General features: G+C 38.5%; 1 protein-coding gene across 14 annotated transcripts in view; it reads right to left on the reverse strand.

The window, feature by feature from the left end:
• The window catches only part of MEF2C (myocyte enhancer factor 2C), a 179,129-nt gene that overhangs the window by 4,842 nt on the left and 146,650 nt on the right, over window positions 1-27,637 (reverse strand). For 11 of the 14 annotated variants that reach the window (XM_059888100.1, XM_059888099.1, XM_024994136.2 and 8 more), the window contains 3 exons: window positions 9,873-10,045; window positions 7,330-7,459; window positions 6,346-6,481 (listed from right to left, as the gene is read on the reverse strand). In XM_059888100.1, the coding sequence (XP_059744083.1) occupies window positions 6,346-6,481; window positions 7,330-7,459; window positions 9,873-10,045 (439 nt within the window). 14 annotated transcript variants of the gene reach the window in all.

Here is a 27,637-nt window from a genome sequence, read left to right on the forward strand (position 1 = left end):
TGAAAGCACTTGGGGGCATCGCCTTCTCCGAGCGATTGGGATGCTTCTGTTGATTTGCCTGGTGATAATGACCACGTTTAACTGGTCCAGGCCTCTGAATGATACCTCTAGTCTCCCTAAATGTACAGGTTACAGCTTCAGGAAGCTTTTAACAAGACACCCTGGAAAAAGCATTTTCTATGTCCCTGGAATTTCTCCCCAGACTAGTTCCAAAATATCATCCAAGAGTTAACGATACAGCGTTTAGGTTCTGAATTAAGACTTCTTTGATTTACTAATGCCTGTGTTTGAAAATTACTGTAAATTGCTTACTAGGGATATAAATGTTTCCCTCATTTTAATACACACATTAAGTTGCCTAGTCTTCAGAAAACGTAAAGAGAATCCAAATTTCAAATAAATAGAACCCATAAAATGCTACCCATAACCATTTCTGATGAAAAGCTTGGGAGGGGGAAAAATGGGGAAGGAAATTTTCAGTACTGGCTTAAAAACACTCAAGACTTCCTACCCCACTAAAACTGGTAAGAGAATCTGACTTTCCTCATGTTTTCTCAGTTACATGGGATGAAAATACCACACACAACTACCTGAATAAAACTACTGCTAGTCTCTCCCTGCTAAAGATGCTAAGGAGACCACGCCTCAATTTATTATTGTCATTAGTTGATGCACGTTGTAAAGAAGGATTTACTGTGGTTTTATTGTGTTTATAACCCTCAATCCCCATTAATTTCAGGACAGCATAACTTGCTCTTATTCCAAACCGTGGGAGAATTTGATACTTGAGGTTGTGAAGGGAAAAGCATTAAGCCTTTAGGTATAGACTAGCAATCACAATGGCTTTGCTCAGTATAAACCATAGTACTAATGCTGACATCAGTTGTAAGATGCTTGTATTGTTCTTATGTTCTAAGTGGACTGACATTCACAGCTAGAGTCAGTGTTAGTAGCCCATGTTGTCAACAGGGAGCAGAAATCTCTTTTTCTGAGGAGAGTTGAGGTAAAAAATAATCCATACTGACACACCTATTTAAAACAAAGGAGAGCAAACCCACCTATGCATGCAGGTGACTATGTCACTTCCCAATGAACAGAATCAGATGGTACTCAATACTAAAACTGTCATTGTAAGCAGTGAGAACATGGGTATATATTTCAGAGGAAAAAGAGGAATAACTTGGGGCTTGGTTTTTCGGAGATGCAATTCAGATTCAAGATATAAAGAGATACAAAATTAGAAAGGAATTTATCTTTGAGTGATGTTTTATACAAAAGCACCACCTACTGGCAAAGAATTACTTTCCTTCTCTTATTAATAGATGAGCTAATGTTGAGAATAACATAAAGGAGAATTGTTTGTTTCCTTAATAAGGCTTGCTTTCCTTTGCTTTTATAATATTACAGAATCAAAGCAGTCTTAGCATTTGTATCAAGATACCACATGGAGTGTCATTTTCAATCACCTGTTTATACTTTTATTTATTTATTGCTTTTATTTTATAGTGTCTTTTTTTTCTTTTTATTTTTTTTTAATTGAAGGATAATTGCTTTACAGTATCAACTGCCTTCTATTAAAGCAGATAGTGAAGCAGTATACTAATTCTCTAAGGGTTTTAATTAAATAATCTTTAAATAAAGAAGATATTGAAATGAGGGGGGGGGAAGCACCTGTATTTCAAAAGGATCCATAATGGTGGACTATTTTATCTTGGTTCAGAGTTACTTAATGATTCATTTTGATGTGAGAGGAAATCATCTTTTGATTTCTGGAATAAAGAATTTTATTGGCTCTGGATGAGAAAGACTATTTCACTAAAATTTAATTAAATGCTTCTACTATGAGTCACACACCTGTTTAATGATGAATGTCAATTAAGTGTCTGAAAATAAAGTGGCATATCAATAAATACTTTTGTCTGCCCTCTGACATTTAGATTGTGTCTTCACAAGCAGGGTGACATGAAAAATTAGAAAACAATATTTGGTAAGTTGAACCAGTATAAGCAGTTAATCTCAATAAACTGAGCAAAACATAATTGAAATGATATTTCTTTAATACAGCTTTTGGAAGCTGCTTTTTCTACTTATTCACTCTTCTCCTAAAGTCAGCTGGCTTGTAGAGATTTTGCTATTTCTCTTCCTCATAAAAGATACAATACTTATTGTTTATCCTTTCCTTCAAACAAACAGGCTAGTTCCCAAGATAAGATAAACTTAGTTGGTGGCATTTCATTTGACACTGAAAGCATTTATGAAGCATTTTGAGTAGTTCTGGGGACACTGAATTCACAGTAATGAATTCTAAGTGATATCTTAGGTTCAGCTTCATTATACTGTGCAATGGGATTTAGAACAGAATGATTTTTAATTGCCTAGTCTCCATTATCAAAGAAGTATGTTCTTGAAAAGAAAAAGGAACATTAACACTACTTAATGAGTACATCAAGGCTGTATATTGTCACCCTGCTTATTTAACTTATATGCAGAGTACATCATGTGAAATGCCAGGCTGGATGAAGCACAAGCTGGAATCAAGATTGCTGGGAGAAATGTCAATAACCTCAGATATGCAGATGACACCACCCTTATGGCAGAAAGTGAAGAGGAACTAAAGAGCCTCTTAATAAAGGTGAAAGAGGAGAGTGAAAATGTTGGCTTAAAACTCAACATTCAGAAAACTAAGATCATGGCATGTGGTCCCATCACTTCATGGCAAATAGATGCGGAAATAATGGAAACAGTGAGAGACTTTATTTTTTGGGGCTCCAAAATCACTGCAGATGGTGATTGCAGCCATGAAATTAAAAGATGCTTGTTCCTTGGAAGAAAAGCTATGACCAACCTAGACAGCATATTAAAAAGCAGAGACATTACTTTGTCAACAAAAGTCCATCTAGTCAAAGCTATGGCTTTTCCAGTAGTCATGTATGGATGTGAGAGTTGGACTATAAAGAAAGCTGAGCACCAAAGAATTGATGCTTTTGGACTGTGGTGTTGGAGAAGACTCTTGAGAGTCCCCAACCAGTCCATCCTAAAAGAAATCAGTCCTGAATATTCACTGGAAGGATTGATGCTGAAGCTGAAACTCCAATACTTTGGCCACCTGATGCGAAGAACTGACTCACTGGAAAAGACCCTGATGCTGGGAAAGACTGAAGGTGAGAGGAGAAGGAGATGACAGAGGATGAGATGGTTGGATGGCATCACTGACTTGATGGACATGAGTCCGGGAGTTGGTGATGGACAGGGAAGCCTGGAGTGCTACAGTCCATGGGGTCACAAAGAGTTGGACACGACCGAGTGAGTGAACTGAATTGAACATCACTTAGCTATACTAGACTCAGAGATAAGCATGTTGGTCTACTTGTTCTTGAGAATGCAGTTTTGATAGATATAGATAACTGTGAGATACTTCCTATGTGTGGGTGATGAGGAGGTGCGTGGGAGACAGAAGCCAGATACGCAAGTTCCCACATCCCACATCCCCTGCTGTAGGATTCCAGCTACTGCAGAGGCCTTCCTTCCAGCTGGGAAAACACCTACCTTCCCCATGGTGTTCAGAAATGAAACATGACTGGAGAGCTTTGTTCAAATTTCTTACTGCCTCCGCCTGGAAATTAGACTATCCAACTGTATTTAACCTAACCCTTTAAAAATCATCTTAAAGTCATCTCTCAGTGTGTACTGAATACCCACATTGTTAAGCATGATGATGGACATGCTTCTAGAAGATAGGTTGTCTTTTTTTTAGATGGTAGGAGAAAAACACCAAAACATTTGAGGGTCACTTTCTCAAATATTAGTATGCGAATGACTTGTGCTAACCCTTGATGGCAAGTTCCTTCTAGTCTGCTCTATCCCCTGTATCTGGTCAGTTTATGCTGTTTTTCTAACTTGCTTAGATAAAATCAGATACTAGAGAGTGCTAACAGTATAGTTTTGAGGATTTAAAGGTATTTCCATGAGCGAAATATGAAGATCTCTTTCATAGTTTAATTCTGAGAAAGAACCATGGTGACCCTCTTGGCTATGGGGAATATTTGCTTTGGTGGGCTGAAAGATATTTTACTCTGCTTTGAACACTGTATCTACTGGAAAGAATGTGAATCCACCATACAAGTACTTGAGACTAGTTTGGCTTGGGAAAATATCAATTTTTCAACAAGTGACTGACATTGTAAGGAATAAAGATAGATCATATAATTTATTTTACATAAGTATTATAACGTGATTTTTTTGTTTTTGAGTTTAAGATTTAATCGTGTGAGCATAGGCTAATCCATCTGAAGGAATCTCCTTCTGAAAACTACTGTGTGTGTGTGTGTGTGTGCGTGCGTGCGTGTGTGTGTGTGTGTGTGTGTGGTGGGGGGTTTGAGGAAGGAAGGAAGGAAGGAAGGAAGGGAGGAGAGAAGAAAGGCAGGCAGACCAAAATTAGAAGGCCTGGAAGGGGTATCTATTTGAGGGATAAGGGAAGTGATTAAGTGCAATAAAAACACATAGACTAAATTCAGAGTCAACTCGTGCACCATGAGGACTGGTGTTGAAAGCAACCGGAACTAAACAAAATGCTTCATCCTCGACTGTTGCAATTCAGTTCCTCACTAGTCCAGGGCTGTCCCCTCTTTCTCATTTACTGAAGCTGCTGTTAAGGGCAGCAGAGAATTAGATTCTTCCCATATAGAATAAAATAAAATTCTCTTCCCAGAAGCGAATTAAAAAATTGTAGCGTAGTTAAAATACATAAATCCATGTATTTTCTATGTAAAAATGCAAATTGTCAGGTGTTACTGCAAACAAAAGAAAGCCATATCAGAGAAAATAATATGACTTTTGACACTGATCATCTCTAAGGAGAGCTAGTCCTATAATGGATGAATTTTGGGAAAAGTCAGAACGGGGACCCTTACTTTTGACAAAAAGCAATAAACGGTGGATTTACTGCTGAACCACGGAAGTACAATGCCGTGTGTATGATTTTAAGAATGCCTGTGGGTACAATGTACTTAGTGGTAACTACCTGAAAAAGGTATTGCAATACACGTCTATTTGGATAGTTAAACATTTCTAGCAAAATTTAAATGTTATCCTAAAAAGAGATATTGTGTTGCTGATCAATATGTGCTATATCTTCAAAGTTAATCTTTCAAGGAAGCAGAGCAACAGTGTCAAGAGAATTTATTTTATTTTTAGGTTAGAGTTTCAACAATAGTGATTAGTGAGGAAAATGCACGTAAGCAAATAGTAGCTGGGTATAAACTCCACAACCAGAGCACTAATCTATGTGAACTCAATTCCACGTGAAAGCTAGTGGGGCTGGAGAGGGGTAAGAGAAGCTCTGATATCAATCAGTAATTTTTATTCTAATTAGGATTTTATTCTCATTGTCTCCTTAGAATATGAACATAGAGCTAGCTAACTATTTTAACCAAATGGATCAGCAGAAGGGTAAAAGCGGAGTAAACAAATAGCATTTTTCTAACATATAAAAATGGGTTATCTTTAAATATTTTATATCCTCCTTGCATTTTCTTTTGAAGATTAACTGAAGTTTTGGAGTTCTTAAACTGAAAGTCAAGTCTTTGGTTCATGTTTTAAACTTAAAAATAAAACTAATGGTTTTACAAGCAGTATTATTTGTGAATTTAGGGCTTTTTAAGATTTGAACCTTTCCATTGAGAAATGACAGGAGTTATTTCTATAATATAGACATATCTCAAAAGTACCACAAGGGGGCGGAAAACAGACACCTTCTGACTTCAGAAAACAACCCAAACTATTTTTATACCCAAATTTAAATAATTAGTGTGTGTGTACATATACATATATGTATATTCATACAATATCTACAAATACACAACTATATTATGAGTATATTATAAATATATGAGGTCTGTATATCAGTGGAATAGGTGACCCTCTGAGTAACAGGCTAACTATGCTAATCACATTAAGAACTATGCGGTTTATGCGAAGCGAAAAAGACTCTGAAATAGTGCAAAAATTCAAAGAACTAATAACTGTAAATGTTTTCTTCTGTCCCATGTTAACTATGTGAAAGCTTAACTGAAGAGAACTTAATCACTGAGAGCAGTGGAAACAAATACAGCCTAAAACAACAGGAGAATAAAATGCCCTATTATCACAGAGCTCCCCCTCCTCATAAAGAAGGAAAGTGATTTCAGCCATGTGAAAGATATTAACCTGATAATTACTTTCAGATTTTGATCCGGCAGAAACTCACATCCTCTAAAGGGACATCAGAGCACAAACTCAGAGGTTGCCATCTGTCACTTTAAAAACGCGTTTACGGAAGTGTGTTATGGAAGAAGTAACACTGCTTACCCCAGCTGGCTGAGGGCGGACGGTGGCATGCTGTGCAGGTGCTGCTGTTGCCAGCCAGTTACTGACCCAAGATGAAGAGCGCTGGCGGTGTTAAAGCCAGAGAGAGATGACAGGTCTGCACTACTCAGAGAGTACTCTAGAGCAAAGACGAGAGAAGAAGGCAAAAGATTTACTTTGGAAATTACCAAATGGAGAACAGGATAATCATTTTCAATTTTTAAAATATTCTGTTATTGAATGATATGCTTAAAAAAATTTGGGCAGGGAGGGAGATAAAACATTAGGGACAATTTTAATTCAAAAGAGATATATATATTATGCACCAAAAATTAAGTATTCCATGAAAACTTCAACATAGTACAGCAAGCAATTTCAGTTTATTAGAACTACAATCTGGCATCACAGGCAGGTATCTAGTATTTGATGATCTAGAAACGTTTTTTAAACAATCCTGAGAAAGTGAGCTTTCTATTGTTCAGTCAGTAAGTTGTGTCTGACTCTGTGATCCCATGGATTGAAACATGCCAGGCTTCCCTGTCCTTCACTATCTACTGTAGTTTGCTCAAACTCATGTCCATTGAATTGGTGATGCCATCCAATCATCTCATCCTCTGTTCCCCCTTTCTCCTCCAAGCCCTCCATCTTTCCCAGCATCAGGGTCTTTTCCAATGAGTTTAGCTCTGGCCGAAGTATTGGAGCTTCAGCTTCAGTATTACATCAAAAAAAAAAAAATTAACAGCTCATTTTCCTTGAAATTGTTCTTCTATGTTGAATTCAGGTTGGGTTAACAAAACTTTTGGTCACTAAGAAAGAATCATGTGGATATTCACTTTGTCTTAGTAATGAATAGGTAATGGTATAATGATCTGAACACCACAGGTATTAAATAAAGCTTCCTAACAGACTAATAGGTAATATCATTTTCATTTTGCTTTTTAATAGAAAGTATTTAATATATTATTTGAACATGGCAAAACTACTCACCGGTACCATATGTTGTTGAAATGGCTGATGGATATCCTCCCATCCCTTGTCCTGGTAAAGTAGGAGTTGCTACGGAAACCACTGGGGTAGCCAATGACTGAGCAGACTGGGAGTTATTTATCCTTTGATTCTTTTAAAGTAAATAAAAAGATATTATGGAATAGATTTTTTTTAAACTTAAAAACACTAGATTTCAGTATTAGTTTTGCACATAAAGCGATAACTTGGTACAAATCTCATGAAATTAATCATTTAACATGTGTCTCTATGAACTCTGCCAACCCTATCATTTACAATCCTTCAAGAGACCAGCTGTTGCCATAGTAACCCATTACATCAGTATCTCCTAGGCAACTGAACTAGTAACAAGTAGCATAGCTTTATTATGGGTAAAAACAGACTATGTTGAAAACTGATGAAATATGTATACTGTACTTCCATTGTTTCAGTTTTTATTCAAATGCAAATTGAAAAAAAATTAAAATCAACCACGGTGGTTTTTATGTTCAGTTGTATATATAGCAAAGCAGATGGGTAGAGGGTTCATGCCATGTTTTGACCAGCAGGTGGTGCTCTGACCACTTTTTTTCAGATTCTTCTAAAACTTCCCTCAAACTAGATGGTAAAACAGCTAACGTGTATATTTAATTCCTTAGAGCAAGGAGATTAAAAATTCATATACACTTAAATATCGTGAGAATTTAATTCTTAGAAAAATAAGTATCTTTGTGGCTTTAAATAACTGAGGACATTTGTTTGTTACAATTGTACTATAAATTAAATCCAAAAATACACTGAAAACATGGGCCTTCACTTACAGAGGGTAAAACAGAAAAATAGATAACCTGGTATTTCACCTGTAAGTGATACTTGAAATGATTTCTAAATAATCAGTGTTGACACACACTAACTCCCCAAATCTCTCCATGTTACTGCTGCCACCTCTCGCCTAACGGCGGCTTTGGGTTTTTCCTGGCACGTAGCACTGAAGGGATGTGCCCTCACCACTTACCAAGAGCAGGTCGACATCCTCAGACTGAGAGCATGGGGAAGGAGTTTTATTAATTAGTGTCTGTAAATATTTATACTTGGGCAAAATCTTTTCAACAAAAGGAAAAGCATCTTCTGACAGGCATGACAGTTTAAACAGCTTTAAAACCCAGACTCTAAAGACAACTCCTTACAAAGATATTCTTTGTTTCCTTTAATGAGCGGTTTGTCTCCAACCTGAAGACAATCTATCCAGTTTTCAGCACAGGTCAGGGTTTCAACCTTCATTATTTCACCACCACATTTTGAGAAAAAAAAAAAAAAAAAGATGGTACTTTGAAAGTGCACTTGCTGGAGGAAGGGGCAACTGCACGTAGCTAGCACTGATAGAGACCTGACCCACAGCTCATGGGATCCCTGGGAAAGCATCAGTTTTAAGGCACTTGGAATCAATCTGCTGATAGAGACAGCCTGCCATGCGTGGCCCAAACTGCTTGGTGATGGCCTGTGGGAGGTTTTATTTATTAGCCCCAGCCTTTTCCAAAGAGAATGTTGCATATTATGTGAATTTTGGGGGGTTGATATTCAAAATTAATCTGCACTGTGCCATAATAAACTAATCAGCTTGCAGGACCGTTTTACCCTGAAGCTTGCCACAGAGCAGAGAAAGAAAAAAAAATGTGTTTGCAGAATGATCTAAATTTGTCTACTGAATCTTGGTTTTAAATGTTCTCTCGCTCTTAAGCAAAGCTAATTTGGAGAACATGGATGTGAGTCTCTTTGTTGTTGAATTTGGGCCCACAGATTTATCTTCACCTTAGTCCTTCAGACCCAGGAGAAGGAAAAATGATAGCTTCTAGGGATATTATTTATATTTCATATTTATTCTTATAAGTGTCACAACTTTTTTTTTTGATGGAAAATATAACCTTTGTTCTCAGTTGCCTAGAATTTTAAGACAATTTGTTTTTGAGAGGTAATTACTGGCATTAAACACATATTTGGAAAGGAGAACTGAGGCACTGCACAGGCATGTGATGTATTATATCACTGCAATATACCTAAGAGAAGAAATGCCAATTAACGGGAGAGAGTTCATTTAGAAATTATGAAAAAGATTTTTCACTGTCAGCACCTTAAGAACATACTTATTTAGTTCAATCCTGTAAAAATCTTATGAAATACCTCACTCTGTGAGTTTGGTTCTACCATTGGTCAAATCATACATCCCATAAGCAGAGTACTAGGTAATGATTTTTTTTCTAATTATAAATTGGGGGCCTTAAAAGGAAATGTTTTCTTTGCCCCAGAACACCAGCCCGATAATGGAGTTTATTAGATGTTGGTTCTTTTTTTTTTTTTTCCCATGGAAAAGGGAAATGCAAACCAGTTACCAGAAATAAGAGCTAAATCCAAACAGGGCTGCAGCAACAGCACTGACATGTTGATTTTCTGGGAACATGCAAGTAACCCATCAAGTCAGACAAATACAAAAACAGCAAAACGTATACAAAACATTATCAACATTTATTTAACATGGAATTTCACATTACCACGGATGGCATTGTATTCTTGCTGCCTGGTGGAATAAGAACTCGGAGGTCTGGTTTACGGTTATTCATCCCTAAATTCATGGGGGGAGGAGATTTCGCTTGCATATTCTTGTTCAAGTTACCAGGTGAGACCAGCAGACCTGGTGAGTTTCGGGGATTGCCATACCCGTTCCCTGTTAAAAGAAAACAATGAGAGCACTCAGGAAAAAAAAAAATCCGGACTCACGAAATGTTTCTAGAGCATACACTACATGAGACGATGAAGAAAGCATTAACAGGGTGAGACAATAACGTACATGCAAAGTTCACAGGATGACTGACAACCTCCTCAGGAGTAACCCAATCAGTTCTTTAAAATGCCGCTGAAGGAAGATTAAAAACTCCTAATTAGAAGAAACCTAAGAGACATCAACTTGTCCGGAAGCCAGCATATACTTTTATTTATTTTTTTTCTATTAGAAAAAAGTTGGGACGAAAGTCAAGACAGTCTTTCAGGGCCTAAGAAAAGCACCGAATTGGTCTTGAACTTTAATTGACTAGCTCAGCGGAGGCCTGGCTGGCATGACTCACTCTTTCGGTTCAACGATTTGGGTTTTATTTTGTGTGTCTGTGTGTCCTTAAGTAAAGAAAGGACACACCAGCGAGGCTATAGTTTCTAGGACATGCGGGAGGCGTAGCAGCCTCTCACACCCTTTGCTCTTCAGTTCCCCTTTTCTCTGAGCGATTTCTCCCTATGGCTTTTTTCTCTCTGGTCTGCTTCCCTCACGAGGCTCAGTGGATGAACCTGAAGCCCTGCTCTCTTGCTCACGGAGAACTTCAGAAAGCAGGCCTCCTCCTCAGGAGCTGAAAGGAGGGAGTGAGGCCTCCACTACAGGGCTGATGCCCCGGGCACAGGAGTAGCCAGCGAGTTGGGAACTGTCCTGAAAGGTTTTTCTTGGGTCTCTGATGTTTAGTTCTTCCCCTCCCATTAGCAGACAAATGGCTATCTGAAGGTGTCCATTTCTCAGAACTCAAAATACACTGGCCCGTGACCGGCAGAGGTGCAGAGGCAGCTGATGCAACCTGAGCTGAACCGGAAGTCCCTGTTTCCTCCACCGTCTCTGACTGGAGAATCGGAGAAACCACCCAGGCCAATTCAACAACCCTTGCTGGAAACCCAGACAGCTGTTTTCTGGGGCTCTCTAAAGGAGACAGTCAAACCTCATCGTTGCTGTCATCATTATCATTACGGCAAAACCCCAGCACCTATGACCCCAGGACGAATGATAACTGTGTGCTACTCTGTGGGGCAGCAGAGACAAGGCCCCGGGCCTCCAAGGCCCTTGCAGTCCTTTGTGGCAATCCGATACGGACGTGTACGGTACGTACACACCAAGATGGGGCAGCCTGGGGTGAGGTGCCACAGAGGAATCCAGATTAAGGGCCACTCGTTTCCCAGCAGGGAAGAGATTATCCGAACGAGATTCACGGAAGAGGCAAGAACTGATGTGGGTCCTGAAAAAACAGAGGAGACAAAAAGATCTCTGGTCTTGTGACCGGGCACTAGGAAAGGGCCACTGTGGCGATTTACAGAGGACGGCCAGAGACTCTGTGAGGATCCCGGTGAGAAGGGAACCCATGAGAGAAGAGGCAGAGATTCTGAAGGAATATGGAGGGCTGGGCTGTGGAGCCCACTGGAGGTTAGCCTGTGAATTCCAGGCTTGTGTGTCTTGGTTTTAAATGGTGGAAATGCAGACCCCTGAAGGCTGCAGAGCAGAGGGAACACAGGCCCTTAAGGGGACAGAGAGTTCTACTAGCATTGGAATATTTCAGGAAGGCCTGATAGTGTGATCCAGTCTGGAAATTTCTGTGATGACCCGAGATACAGTGAGGAATTAGGAAGGCAAAGCCCCAGTATATTTCAGGAGATATTTTGGGGCACATCTTTTGAATTAGAATCTATTTGAGGTACACTGTTTTGGCTTCCCAAGTAGCGCAGTGGTAAAGAATCTGCCCGCCAATGTAGGAGATGCAGGAGAGGTTTCAATCCCTGGGTCAGGAAGATCCCCTGGAGGAGGGCATGGCACCCCACTCCAGTATTCTTGCTTGGGAAATCCTATGGACAGAGGAGCCTGGCAGGCTACAGTTCATGGGGTTGCCAAGAGTCAGACATGACTGAGCATGCACACACACAACTTTAATAATGTTTAGAGCATACTGATTCTTCATATCCCTTTCATTTTACTTGTCTTATTTTATGCATGAATAATCAGGCTGAATGTATAACAAATAACTACAAGATTAAATCTGTCAATTGGATTATGCATAACATTCTCCACCTTACTGGAGGAAAAAACCCACAAAATAAAACAAACAATCCCCTCCTGGCAAAACGTATCAAGTATAAAGTAGCTGCTTAAGAAATGTTGGTTGAATTTGTATATAAGCTGCTCTTCTGTAATAAAACTTCCAGAAAATTAGCTATATTCTCTGAAGCCAACTAATGATGCCAAAAGCCGAGAAGAAATTTGCACAGTTAATTTGGACAGTTTTCTGTGGCAAAAGTGATTACAAGGAACAAACACATTTACCTTTTTTGGCTAGAAATACAGAGGGTATGTTCATATAGAAAGACACTTGATAAGACAGAATGCTCAGAGGACTTTTATATTTAATGTGTCTTACTGAATCATTATTGTGACTATGCTAGGGCTTTCGCTTTAATTAATAGATTCCATGGGATAAAAACAGAGTGAGAAAACCGAGACAAAGTTTGCACTCTTCTTTCCTGTCAGCCGAAGCTCAGACTGACAGATATGCTGAATGCCTATGTCACTTATCTATTAAGCCTGTGTGAGATCTGGTTTAAATAAACAATCAAATGGAAAATTAGCTGGGTAATTTCAAAAGAAAGGGGGGAAAAAAAAGTCAGTTAAGCAGTGCAATGAAGCTTGAACAGATCAGAAGAAACTAAAACCCAGGCTTGGTAGATGCCGATACTGGTTTGCATGGAGGAGTTATTTTGCTAAAAGGAAGTAAAACCACTTTATGAAATGTGTTGTCCTGTGATATGACGAGCACTGGGCCAGTGTGCGAAAATGGAAATGCTGCATGAAGGCTCTGAGAAAAGCTTTTTTTTTATTAAGAAAAAAAATTTTTTTTCTAGAGTGAGTTCTGAGAAATTCCAACAAAGCCTTTTGCCCACATTTTAAACAATGATTTGGGGCAGCAGTAGGTGGGGGGAGGGGGGAGTAGATAAAAAGCAAACATATATTTTAGGTTTTCACCTAATAAATGCCTTAAAACTTAAAAAAAAAAAAGATTTGAAAAGCATTCTATTTTTCCTCTTGGAATATTTCCTCTTGTTTGGAAATTATGCCATTTTAGAAGATTAGTCACATATTTTAAGGTGTTTACATACTGAAGGTAAAATATTTTGAACCACGATGACACTTCTTAAATTCATATTTTTAGAGCATAAAAGTTATTTTTGAGAACAAATAAATTCTGCCTTTTACCGGTGAATTTCTGCTGTTTTTAGCATATTGTGCCAGCTAGCATTTTGGAGCCATATAATAACCATTTCTGTTTCCAGCCACCAAGTTGTTATTCTTTTGGCATAATATCGATTCAGGAATGCGAGGCTGTGGATCCTAAACCAGTGATATAGAAACCTATCATTTGAAAATCAATGATGAATACATTCGTGCGGTTTACTGCTAAGAAGAGCCTGCATTTAAACCGGCTCGGAAACTGTGGCCTCCTCCTCACTCCGGGCGCTGTGGCCTTCTGTTGAGGCTGCTGTCTTACCTTAAGATAAATTCACCCAACGGAATGGTCTCTTTCAAAGTCAGGGTCGGGAGGTGGGAAATGCTACCCTTCAATAAACTTCTGAGATATAGATTCCACCTCTCTTCATGCTACGTTTGAAAATTACCCTCTGCCTGGGACGATGATCAATTTGGATGGGGCTGCATGCAGATGTCACATTCCCCTGACCACTTAAAAGCACAAAAATTATAAAGCACGAGTGAATGGATTTCCTGATTACAGATTATAAGAAAATGAAGAGCAGACCAACTTTAGAGTTCGCCTGTTTTATAGTTTCATTTGATGAAAAATATTGTTTCACATAAAACAATTTGAGCATTCACAATGTAATCTATATCAAGGATAATAGAAGCCACCTCGCTGGGTTACAAATTTCTAAACACTCATATTAAAACTAGTGTAAATACAGAACTTCAAATGTAGTGTTAGCAGAAAAATTTTTTTTTCTGTCCAGTTAACTTGAAAACACTTGCTCTACTTATTTTTTTTTTTAATTGACTCCTATTTTAAGAAGTTGTAAATTCAAAGAACATATTTCTGGCTGATGATGTTGCGAGGAGGACACTTTGCCTTGTTTCAAAGAGCTCAGCTGAATGTGGAGCTCTCTTTGAGCCCGAAGTTCTGAAACTTTCTATTTGGATGTTTAGACATTATGAGTCTTTTCACTTCATTTTTTTCCTCCTAGACTTTAAATTATAAATACAAGCATATAAAACTAATCAGCACAAAACAGAAACTAGTTCCAATGGACCAAGGTTAACCTTTTTCATCGGCACCATTTTTTCTGTAGTCTCTCAAGTTGTCATCTTTTGACTGTTCCCCCCTGCCTCTTTCAACTCCATATCTAATTAGTTACCAAATCTTGTCAATTTTTCTTCAAAAAGGCCTCTTTCCATTTTCACTGCCACCATCCTACATTAAGGTTTCACTGCCATCTGCCTCGGTCTTTCCATAACCTGCTGTTTGGGTTCCTGGTCTCTAGTTGAAGGGTTTTTCAGCAGGCCTTACAATGATGGGCTGCAGGAAGATTGCTCCTTGAAGCTGTATGCAAACTTCCGTGCATATGTGTGATAATAAAGCTAATGTACACTCCCAAGATGTTCTATATAAAAAAATCTTTCTCCAATGCTGCTTCTCTCATGTTCCTTTTTATTTTATTTTTTATTTTTAAAAAAATTTTATTTTTAAACTTTACAATATTGTATTGGTTTTGCCAAATATCAAAATGAATCCGCCACAGGTATACATGTGTTCCCTTCATGTTCCTTTTTCAGATCATACTTAACTCTAGTGGGTCAGTGCCCTGGCTTGGCTCTCAGAGCTGGACACAGTTTGACCTGCTCTGTGTATCTAACCTAACTTCCAATGGCCATGGCCAAACTCACTATCCTCTGAATACATCTGAGTCTTTGCTCTAGCAGGTCAGTAACTGGCAGTGTATGACTTCCTGTTCAACTCAAAATTCATTTTTAAGGATCAGCTAAGGCCCAGGGCTCTCATGATACCTTTCAGACAACCTTAATCCACCTTGAACTCACTCTCCCCACAAATGCTGCGCAATTAGAGGCTAATACTACACAGAGCACTCATCTATTACGTGTTTCAAATGCTCACAAAACACATAGACGATTATGCTGGAAAAATTAAAATTATTCAGAAATGGCACTACAAGTCATGAGGGAACATGGGATAAGAACTGAAAATGTAATGTGTAACTCGGTAATTTCAAACATCAAGGTGATGACCAAGTATACCGCTGAGACAAACTGCTTACCAACCACATAAGATAAAAATCAGAAAATCATGCAAGTGCCCACCTACTAAATTTGTTAATAGAGAGCTAACTGAAGCTTCTTTTTTCATCTGCTGCACCTGTTAATCATTTCCTAGCACATTACCTTAGTTAAATGTAAGCAGCAGAATCAAATAAAGTAGAACTTCCCCCTAATGAAGAAGAAAACTCGGAGATGCTGGATCTTTTCTTCCACACTGACAAATGTCTACTGCCATGGGTTGTCTCTATGTCAAGATGAATTTCAGTAACAATTTACTCACACAGAACTTTCTACCAAAAGTTGGGCTGCATGCTTTCCTAGGAAAAAGAATGGTAGAAGGGTGGCAATTAAGAGTGCACTGGATTTTACTAGATGGTTCGGAGGGAGGCTTCCTGGAGGGAGGGAATTCATGATAGATCTCAGAGTCATGACTGTGTTTGAGAAGGATAAGGATTCCTGTGAAGGCGAAATATAGGTCATTTCAGGGGATGCAGTTTTCAGAAGCTGGGAAAGTAGGCTTGGCTAACACAAGCCTCTTGGGTCATGTTAACTTTAATACTGGAGACTTGATACTAAACTTTCACTAAACTTTATACCATAGATAAAGAACAGCCAAAGTTGTTTGTGAGTAGGAAGCGGCATCGTTAGCTGTGTGTCGAGAGAAAAGAGTGGCAGCAGAAAGGAGGCATTAAAGGGTGAGACTGTTGTGAGGGAGCTAGTTAGGACGCATCTGCCAGGGAGCACATGAGGAATGAGGTCTGAGTGAAGCGGCAGCCTTGCAAGATTTACAAGGCAGATGGGCGATGAGGACAAAGGCGGATTAAGCAGATAAATGCAGTTCCTCGTCATGAGGTCTCCATTAGAGTTTCTTCAACTATACTGCACCTTGGTTTTTCACACGCTAAGCAATGATTTCATTAGTGTGAGAGAAGCATAAAAGTCATCTGAATCAGAGACTCCCACGTACTCTCCCGAGGCAGCCATCACCAACACGACCACGCAGTATTAACAACGGCAAGCATTTTATATCGTATGAATGACCAAGCGCATTAACATCATGCAGCCACAGTACGTACCCAGAACAGTACATGCACCTATGCAGTGTGCTGGCTATTACACACGGATATAAAGCACCTTTCATCCTCACAACAACAACCCGGTGAGGTGCTAAGAGTATCCTTGGGTTACATAAATAGAAAGCTGAAGAACAGAAAGATCCCGTAACTTGCCCAACGGCAAACAGCTATCAGTTGGTTAAGCCATGGTTTGAACCCAGCAGTATGTCCAGAGCCCACGCTCTGAAGCACAGCACAGACCTGCTCCTCCGAACAGGGGTGTACTCAGAGACTCTGAAAACCCTTCTCTATCCAATCTCATCCTTAAATTCCAGGAACACGAAGAAAGGAAACAAAGTGGGAGACCAGGGACGTGAGACTCAAAGGGGCCCCTAAGGGTCTTCCCTGCCGGTCCAGAGGTTAACATGTCATGCTCCCAACGCAGGGGGCCCGGGTCCGATCCCTGGTTGGAGAACTCGATCCCACATGCTGGAACCAAGAGTTCGCCCGCTGAAACAAAGATTCTGCGGGCCACAACGAAGACCCGGCAGAGTCAAAATAAAACAAATATTTTTAAAAAAGGGGCCTCCTAAGTCAGAGGTAATGTGGAACATGGTCAATTTGGGCGTCAAAAATAGCAATTCTGGTTCAAAAGACACTGGACTTACATAAGGGGCAACGTTCCAAACCATGTTTCTAGTCTCCTTCTGGATAAATAAATATTTACAAATAGGAAATATTGGGTTTAGCTACACTAAATGCCAGAGAAGCTGTTTAACTTTCAGTGTGCTATTTTGAGCGGATGATTAAGTATGCTTTTAAAGGTAGATTCTGAAATATTTTAGTCAATAATCTTCTCCCCTGTAATACAGGGTAAAGATGTTTACCTACCGACCATCTATTTCAGAGACCAACTTCATCATCAAAACCACTCAACATGATAGGAAAATGCCCAGTATCTTATAGTATCCACTATTAGGTATCTAAAAAAGAATTTCTAACATATAGCTTATAGAAATTACTTTGTTTAGTACTTTGTTAATGGTATTTTATTTTTGGGAATTTGGAGCAAATTGCCACAGGAAAACATTAAGTTGAACATAGAGCTAAACCTCTGATGTATTGATTTTCTGTTTTTACTTCAGCCAAATGTTTTTCCCACTTAGGTTTGTTTTTTTTTTTTTTCTTTCAACAGAACAATTCTGAAAACATTTACAGCATACAATCTTGTTAAACTAAAGATGTTACATATATAATAATGTTCACTGAAGTGAAAGTTGCTCAGTCGTGTCTGACTCTTTGTGACCCCATGGAATTATCCACGCCAGAATACTGCAGTGGGTAGCCTTTCCCTTCTTCAGGGGATCTTCTCAACCCAAGAATCGAACCCAGGTCTCCTGCATTGCAGCTGGATTCTTTACCAGCTGAGTCACAAGGGAAGCCCAAGAATACTGGAGTGGGTAGCCTATCCCTTCTCCAGCAGATCTTCCTGACCCAGAAATCAAACTGGGGTCTCCTGCATTGCAGGCGGATTCTTTACTAACTGGGCTATTAGGGAAGCCCAATAATGTTCACTACTATCAATTACTTTTACATTTGACTTTTAAAAAGTTTTAAGTTAGTTTCCAATGTCAGGACATTGTTTTGTGTCGCAAATAAACCTACATCTTTTCATGAAATTTTAATTGTAAACAGTAAACTGGCTCATATAACCCACTGCTCTACTGTAAGAAAGACACCTAAAATAGTTTTTAGTGGAAAAAATTATGACCTTCTAGTCTTCAGTCTTACATTCACTTTGCCCTGAATGCTTGAAACGCTGTTAAAAGCAACAGCAACTCTAAGTTATCCAGCTGTTGTAAATCACAATCAGGTTTTTTTTTCTTTTTTTGGAGGGGAAAGGAGATCTTTTTCATGGGATGGCTCTAAGGGAAAAGGCAACCACAAAACATTTAGAGGTCAGAAATCTGGGAATAATGAAAATTTCAATATGCCTACTGCAGAATGGGGGCAAATCAGATTTCTGATTCTTATCCAGCTAAAGACTCCCGATTACAGATTCTTAAAAGTAAAAATCAAGTCTCCACTCTATCTGGGGGTTTCTTAGGGAAACAATATAATAATGCATAATGTCAGACTGAGAATAAACTCCTGTGAAACCTCAGTGTCTTTTGTGGTGTATTCTTAGAAAAATACCCCAAGAATACACCCAAGCCAAGACTATTCTTGGTTGTACCAGTTGGAGGGCAGCAGACATTCTAAAAAGAGACTAGTCTCTTTAGCTTGACTAGGTCACCCTGATGATGAACCAGACCTTCATGAATTTGCTATTGACCCTACTCGTCCTTGATGTTTCTTGGTTCTGTTTAGAATCTTTTGAGAAATTAACAGTCTATCTGCCAACTAGAACTTTAAACATTCAGCACATACAGTAGCCTCTGGATTGTGAGGCAGAGGTAAAGAAATTTTACTGGGTACTAAGTTATTCTTCCAAAGACTGGAGTCTGTGTCATAAAACAGGTTTGTGTTGGCAGACCACTCTCATTTCTTTCCTGAGAGTCATGTGGGTCAGGCATTCTCATCCCGATTTTTGACAGATGAGGAAACTGAGGTTCCGGGAGTTTCTAAGGCTTGTCAGTAAGTGGGAGAGCTTTGATTTGAATCCAAAGCACAAGCTGCTTGAACTACATTATTACCAAAGCCAGATGTTTCAGATTTAGAATGCATCCATGAATCTTCCCTTCTCTTAGAATAAAGGCTCCATTTGCAAATAAGAAAAAAGTTGACAATCTGATGTTTCCAGGGCACAAAGACACACAAAATATCGTTCTGTTCTGAGGATTGTCTTACTGAAGGGATAGTTTTTCATTGCACCATAAAAATGAGATGGAACCTTGCTATCTTAAAAAAAAAGTTCCATTTAACAATGAATGATAGATAGATTTATGACTCACTTAATTGTTCACTTCTTGCGATTTGGGGGCTGTCTCTTTGCTAAAAAATGAGGGGGTGTCTTCATTATTGACACAATTGCTCATTCTTTCAGTCATTTTTCTAAACAAAAATATTGAGACAGTTCAAATTAGAGAGAACGTGACAGAAGAGAAAGAATAATTACTTGTGGTTTTAACATTTACACAACTGCTGCAAACACATCAGAAGATGATAATGTTTGAGCGAAACGTGTTGCACTGCACTGCACTGCGCTCCCTTTCTGTCTGGGATTTATTAATATCTCCTCTCTACTCCCACCGTCTAGGGTAGGGGCTGTGGCAGGCATCTGTCTTGGTGAAGCCTAGTAGAGCACTACTCACACCCTGCACATTTCATAAATATTACTGGGACTAGATTAAACCAAGCTTTATTTTTTGCTTAGGAAGTCAAGAATATAGATAATTGTAATACTAACAAGAGCCAACATTTTTTAACAAGCACTTACTCTGGGGCAGAAAGCGTGCTCAATGCTGCCTTGTATCGAAGATCTCATTTAATTTTCACCACAATCCTGCAATGTGGGGATTCACTGACTTTCCAAGGACAACATCTTCCCTAAAGTAACTCGAACATCATGTATTTTTCTTGGTTATTTTATTATTCTGAATATCTGCCTCTAAAGTATTTTTTCCAAATTACTGCATGAGCAAAACTTTTGCTCCATGATTTTACAGTTTTCTCCGAGCTGCTTAATACCAAAGGTTTCCTTTACATGATTGCTATGTAAATTAATGTTATCATGTTTGAATAGGGAAATTGACCACATATTTAGATTTACTATTATTACCATGGGTTGCCCAGGTGGCTCAGTGGTAAAGAATTTGCCTGCCAATGCATGAGATGCAGGAGACTTAGGTTCGATTGATCCCTGGGACAGGAAGATCCCCTGGAGGAGGAAATGGCAACCCACTCCAGTATTCTTGCCTGGAAAATCCCACAGACAGAGGAGCCTGGTGGGCTACAGTCCATGGGATCACAAAGAGTAGGATATGACTGATAATATAATATTATTATATCATCATAACCTAATACAGCAGGGATTTTTTTCCCCATCTTACAGTACAAATACAGCAAACTAGTTCTTTGTCATAACTAGAGATTGTAAGTGGAGTCTAAGGTCAAAAAATTGTGAAAGGAAGGCATAGTGTTTAGTAAGACAGTTTACCAAGTAGATATTATGTTCAGTTACTATAGCTGAAATGGAGCAATAATGAATGAACTGAGTGAATCCTTAATGAACACATCTGCAGATGACAAATTGAACCTATTTATACAGGTTTTGGTACAATAGCTTCCTTTGTGTGCTGCTCAGTTGCTTCCGTCATGTACGACTCTCTGCAACTCTATGGACGATAGCCCGCCAGGCTCCTCTGTCCATGGATTCTCCAGGAAAGAATACTGGACTGCATTGCCATTCCCTTCTTCAGGGGATCCTCCCGATCCAGGGATCGAACCTGGGTCCCCTGCATCACAGGCAGATTCTTTACCTCTGAGCCACGAGGGAAGCCCCTGAGTTTCCTTTCACATAAACTAAAGGAATATATTTGATCTTTCAAATATGAGACTTTCATGACTGTACACTTAGAACTGAAATTCAAGTGAAACATACTATATAAGCCTAACTAAAATGTAAGACTGGCAAAGGTTTTTCTAAAAACAGCACATTATACTCTTGGCCGAAAGCCTTGAAGCCTCAAAAAGTCCCCGGTAGGTAAAACATTGATTTCCAAGAGGGGTTTTTTAACCACATCCCTCCGTCAGGATCTGCTGTCTATTGATGCAGTTTCATATCACTAATGATTTTGAAAAGAGCTTCTGTATTATCTCCAAATAAAATCTTATGGTGATGCCAAAAGCGGGAAAGAGAGAAACCAACACTGTGCGAGGAAAAAAAAATGCTGAGAGAAAAAAGGCAAACTTTGACTAAAACTAATAATTTAGGGAGGAAATGTTAACTTCGTGAATCAATATTAAAAAAGACCAAAATTTTATTATTAATCACACTCTTAGGTTAAATCAGTGGGATATGAGTGAAGAGACCAATTTTCACATTGCTTTACTGAATACAATAGAAAGGGGATAAAAAGGATCCAATTTGTGAGGTCAGAAATCACTGATATACAAAAGGCTCTAAAATCTGCTGAAACACTCTCTGGGGAAGTTACAATTTGAAATTTTGTTTTTCCTTCTGGAAATCAAAGTCCTTAAGAATTAATTCAAACCAAAGGGGCTGAAATTAGATGGTGTCCTGACTTAGCCTATAACATCCACTTGTCTTCTCTCACCTGCCTCTCTCATTTCAACATGGCCTCTACAGAATGGTGTCAAGGTATCACTTGATCTACAACCTGCCAGGGCTTGTATTTGGGAAGTGGACACTGATTTTCTTGGCAGTGGCTGATTATCACGTGCTGTAGGTTATCCAACTAGAGGACAGTATTTTTTTTTTTTCTTTTAATAAATCTACATAACCTTGGTTTGGGTTAAAAATATCACTGTCACTGAATTGCATAGATAGTAATAAAGCAATGCTGTTGGATCTTTATTTATGTTTTGGGTGAACTCCCAAGGTAAAATTGAAAATGCGCTCAGAATTTTTATTGAGAACAACTGAAACTAACATAATACTGCAAAAGAATCCAACTGTTAACTTAGATTTTATTCATAGGCTGCTTAACAAATTTTTAAAAAGTAATATAAAACTATATTTTTATACTAACAAAAAAGTTTTGTTTGAGAGTAACTAAATGGTAATCTCCTTTTCTTGAATATTGATTCTGAAGTTGTGTTTTGTTAGGCCAAAAAAAGGGAAACTTGTCAAAGCCAAATCTTTTAAACTGAATTTTTAACCACTTCTCATCGATATTTTAAATCATTGAGTAAGAACTGCAGAGTAGTCTACTTGGTAGATAAGAAAGTCAGCCAAGAAAATTTTGATAAGTATTTTCAAAAACAAATAGTTGTAAAGCAATGGTATTGGTATAGAATAATTAAACATTGTTATGAACTTTTCCTCTTCTCATTTAGTTCTATTTTATGATATGCTAAATTTTTCTTTTCCAATGCTAAATGAATTACAAAAATGTCATGTCGGTGAAAACTTTTATGATTATATGATCATAAAACATTACATGTAAATGGACCCTAAAGACTTTTGTGTCTTATCCCTAATGTGAGTACTACGTTCAGAAGTCCAAAGTCATGGCCCAAAGTATCACCGGGTGGAGTCTTTTCAGAGTCTGGAAGCCAGGTCTCCTTCCTTAGCCACTGCTCAGTGTTTTATCCACAGCAGCACACTGCCGCTACCAAGTCTCCATGTATTTAGCTGATACAAATTAAGCATTCCAGAAGTGACAACGCTTGACAACCAAATGCATAAAATAGTAAACAATTAACAATCAAAATAAGGAAACAGCTGTTAGTTTCTTTTTATATAAAATTATCTCTAATTTACAATAAATGCCAATTAAAATTATTAACCAATATACATAAATATCCTTTGCCTTATTGTCAAATAGCTATGTAGACTGTACAATTCTCCTGACTTTTCAAAGAGATTCCTAAAGGATTTTCTTTCTGGTCCTCGACCACCCCCCTTTTTTTAAAAACATCTCAATCAGGAAACAGTACCTCCTTGAGCATACTGGTACTTTCCACTCAATAAAAAAGCAATCATGTCATGAAAACAAAGGGCACCAATAAGAAAATGAATAATCCAACATAAGGCACTGCTGTGCTAACGATTAAACCTGATGAATACAGAAACTCAACTGAACGTGATCGTACAATCATCTGTAAGCACTAAGAGCAGCATGTTAAAAGCTGAAATGTACAGAGATATGACAAAATGTAATTTTAAAAGCAATGACTTTCAAGTTTGGCTCTTGAAAGTAAAGGATTAAACCGTGGATGAATAACTGTCAACTGAAACCTACAAATGTCACTATTACTAACGTATTACAATGACTTGGTGTATATTTCCCTTACATCAAGAGTTCAACCCCATCCTGTTTCTTCTTTATCACCTCTCACCTTCATGTATGAAAGGACTTCAACTTAAGCAATAAGATGTTCATTATTTCAAGAAGAAACTTGTGATGGTCAGAGGTACCCGCCTATGTTTTACTTAGTGATATATATCAGCCCTTCAGGTTTTCCATTAGGTAAGTTAAAGTTTGTTTAAAACTTTATTGGTTAATAGTGCTCAGCTATTTAATCAAATAATGAATTCATTATTCATTATCTACAGTATCAGAAGATTATGTTATTTCTGTGAATTACAGATCAAGGGTATATCTTTTTATATGTAAAATTACATTATTTCTTTGAAGTATTTTTTCTTTTTTTCACATAAACAGTATAAAAAATTTATGTCTAGAAGATCAAATTTTCCTTTATTCGGCTAACACAGATTTACTGAATATCTGCCATGTCCTCGAGCTGGGAATACAAACTGAAGAAGACAGTTTGCCCCCAGAGGGAAGTGTCCAGGAGACAGATGTATGACCAGATAATGCAATTACAATGCAAGGAGATAAACAATGTAGGCAAGAAAGGTGCCTAATTCCTTCTGGAAGAGTCAGGAAAGGATTTCCTGAATGGTTGAACTGAATTCTGCAGGAAGATAAGTAGTGCTCAGGAGCATGAAGTAGGAGAATGCTAAGAATGCTCACACAAAGGCAAGAAGCTGTGATGCTGCTTAGAAAGTGGAAGCACAATGCATTTAAGAACACGCACTCTGGAGACAGACTGCCTTGGGCCATTACTTAATTGCTCTGTGCCTTAGGTCCCCTGACTATAGAAAGGGCATAATATGAATATCTACATGAAAGGGCTGCTATGTAAATAAAAGGTTTTTTTGTAAATCACATAGTAAGAGTAATTTAGATGTTTGCTATTATTAGAGCTTGAGTGCAGGGTTCTTGATGCCAGTGGCAGAAAGTAAGAAGGTTGAAGACCAGAGAGTAGGGATGGGCCAGAGATAAGAGCATGCAAGCATGCTGTTGCTTCAGTAGTGTCTGACTCTTTGTGACCCTATGGACTGTTGCTGCCAGGCCCCTCTGTCCATGGGATTCTTCAGGCAAGAATACTGGAGTGGGTTGCCATGACCTCCTCCAGAGGATCTTCCCGACCCAGGGATCGAACCCCCAACCTTTTATGTCTCCTGCATTGCAGGCAGATTCTTTACCGCAGAGCCACGGGGAAAGGCCATAGAGATAAGAGGCTCATGGTTAATTCTGAAAGAGCTGGGAAATCATTGCTGGAATTTAAGCATCTGAATGAGGACCTACAATGAGTTTAAGGCTTTGATAAAGACTAATGGGGAGTCTGGAGTGGGATGCAATGTGAGGTCGGGAGATGAATTAGGGATCTTTGGAAATAGTTCTGGAGTGTTGCTATGAGCCTGAACCAGGGCAGTGAGATAGGAATGGAGAGAAATGGGGTAGATTTAGGAAATACCTTGGAGACATTTGGTAAGTTGGTAAGATCTGATGACTCAGTGGACGGTGGGATGAGGGAGAGGTATAGTGCAGGGAGTGAGTGGATGCAAAGATGCTATACTTTATGATTGAGCTGAGAGGGAAGGATGCTTACTTCTTTGGTCTCTTGGTTTTAAAGAAATACAATAAATATTGAATTTACTTCCTTCCCTCGTGAGACTATACTCTTTTTGCAAGTTGAGATGAGTGGATACTGAAGAAAATTGGACTGAAATGGGTTTCCCAGGTGGAGGCTAAATGTGGTAAAGAACCCATCTGCCAATGCAGGAGACATACAAGATACGGGTTCAATCCCTGGAAGAAGACATAGCAACCCACTCCAGTATTCTTGCCTGGAAAATCCCCATGGACAGAGGAGCTTGACCGGCTACAGCCCATGAGGTTGCAGAGTCGGACACGACTGAAGCAACTGAGCACGCACAGACTGAAAAATATTTTAACTTAATTGGAGAGTCCTGCCACTTGACCTCAGAGTTTCTAACTTTATCTGAGACCTTGAATTTCAATGACAATATTCAAAATTTGGAAGGTATCTTTTGGCCGTTTTGCTTTAGTTTTCTTTTCTGAAAATGCAGAGACATTCTGACTGGCCTTGTTTCCTTGGGTCTTATGTGATTCTCTGACATCAGCACCAATATATTCACTCTGACATTTGATACAGGCTGGTGTGAGCAAGAAGGGGCAGACGGCTGAGTCTGTGGGCAGGACATAGCAGCTAAGCTTAAGACTCAGTGGCATCTGCAACAGGTGTTCTGTGGAACCAGAGTTAGAAAGGGCTTCTTCCTCTATTTTTAAAAAGTGGGGAAGTAACTCTTTCATAACTATACAGAAACTGACTGTTATATGCTCCTCACTAAAAGATACAATCATCAAGATACAGTATTTATCATCATCAAGGTGGACCAACGAAGTGTTGTTTTTTTAACTTTCTTCCATTTTTGAAGTAAAAGATTCTTGAGTTATGGCAGAGGTCCTGAAGTTGGGGAATGAATTTGCTAAGCCTACAAGATTTTTTTTTTTTTTAGTTCAATGACGCTATAGCCTATATATGGCTAACTTTTATGTTTACAAGATTGAGTGTCTTCTTTCTCCCTGGACGGCCATTTAACTTAGTGGACTGTCAGGGAATTGACAATGACAGCATAATTGAACAACGCTTATTTTCAATATAGAATTCTAAAGCATTTTAGCTATTAGGCAGTAACAAGAGGCCACGTCATCAAAGATGAGTACCCGTTCCCCAACTCCACATGTTTTTCCTATTAACTTTCATCACTGTTATTAGCTGTTCTCATACAAGCAAGCAAACTGATGCATCAAGATACTGGATAAAATATCGTAATATCTAAACTACTCTTATTTACCTTTTTATTGGACTTTGAGAAAAACCAGTTTTCAGCCCCACCACTCCCTCTAGCCATAGTGTCTGGCAGAGACTTGAATCCAAGACACAGTGGTCTAGTTTTGGTCTATAATTTTCAGGCTACAAATCCTGAGGTTTTTGTTTTTTTTTTTTGAGGGGAAAAAAAGAGCCCTTTGTTTCAATATCCAGCAAAATAGTATATTCAGTCTAGTCACTAATCTGACTACCTTAACAGCTAGATAAAACAGGAAGTCAGGACCATTGATTCTGTTTGTTAATCCACTAGTTCCTACACTTTTTCTTCATTACTTACTGCATTAGTGAAGAGCCTATATCAGAAATAAGAAACATGACTCCCAAATGGACATATTTATAAACATGTTTCTATATGCAATTTTTAATCTTCTTTCTTATAATTAACAGCCTATTATAGTTGAACCTGGCAAAATATTTTAATTTGGCTGTCAATAGATAGTTCAATAAACTTGAATTTTTTTGATATTTAAAACATAACCTTGTGTTATCATGCCTGCCTCCTGCTATTTTAAATGTACAGTATGTTCTACTGCAGGAATTACCATGGTTACTTGTTATTCCAATAGTGAACTGCAGTGAGCATTAGAAAGTATTGTGCTGTCTTACCTCTGCATTGGAAATGACATTGACATCTCAGTAATCACAATAATATGAATTAACATGGGACCCTGGAGAAATGTGACTATGAGACCAATTGGCCATAATGCAAGAAGTTCTTAAAGAGCTGACCTGTATTTAATGTGCTTTTATGAGAGGTACACTGTGTTTATATTCTCCAAGAACTCATTTTAATCCCAAATGTGGTTTTATTTTATTAACAGTTTTGTTGAATGGTTATAATCTCACTCCTTCCTTTTCTTTACATATTCTCCTTTAGAAGTAAACAGGCGTTCAGTACTTTGTGTAGAAAGTGATTCACATTTAATGTGAAATAGTCTACAAAGGACGTGACTTGCAAGGTTTGCTAAAGGTACTCTGGCGGCCACCAGAGATGGTACCTAGGATTAAACTGATTTGATCAGAACTCCCAATTCTGATTATGTTGACTAGCTGAAGCTGTATTATGGAAAGGTCTACTTAATAAACAGTCATCTCTGAGTTACTATCCAAGCACTCCTGCTTCATCAAAATGCTTTAGAAATTCTTGGGGCCATTTTGCCATGAGTCTCCCTGATCTCTCAGCTTTATTGAAAAGACTTACTTCTGCAGATCACCAAGTACAGGACTGCTC

This window comes from Bos taurus, chromosome 7, assembly GCF_002263795.3.
Source record: "Bos taurus isolate L1 Dominette 01449 registration number 42190680 breed Hereford chromosome 7, ARS-UCD2.0, whole genome shotgun sequence".
In the NCBI taxonomy this organism is placed as follows: Eukaryota; Metazoa; Chordata; class Mammalia; order Artiodactyla; family Bovidae; genus Bos; species Bos taurus.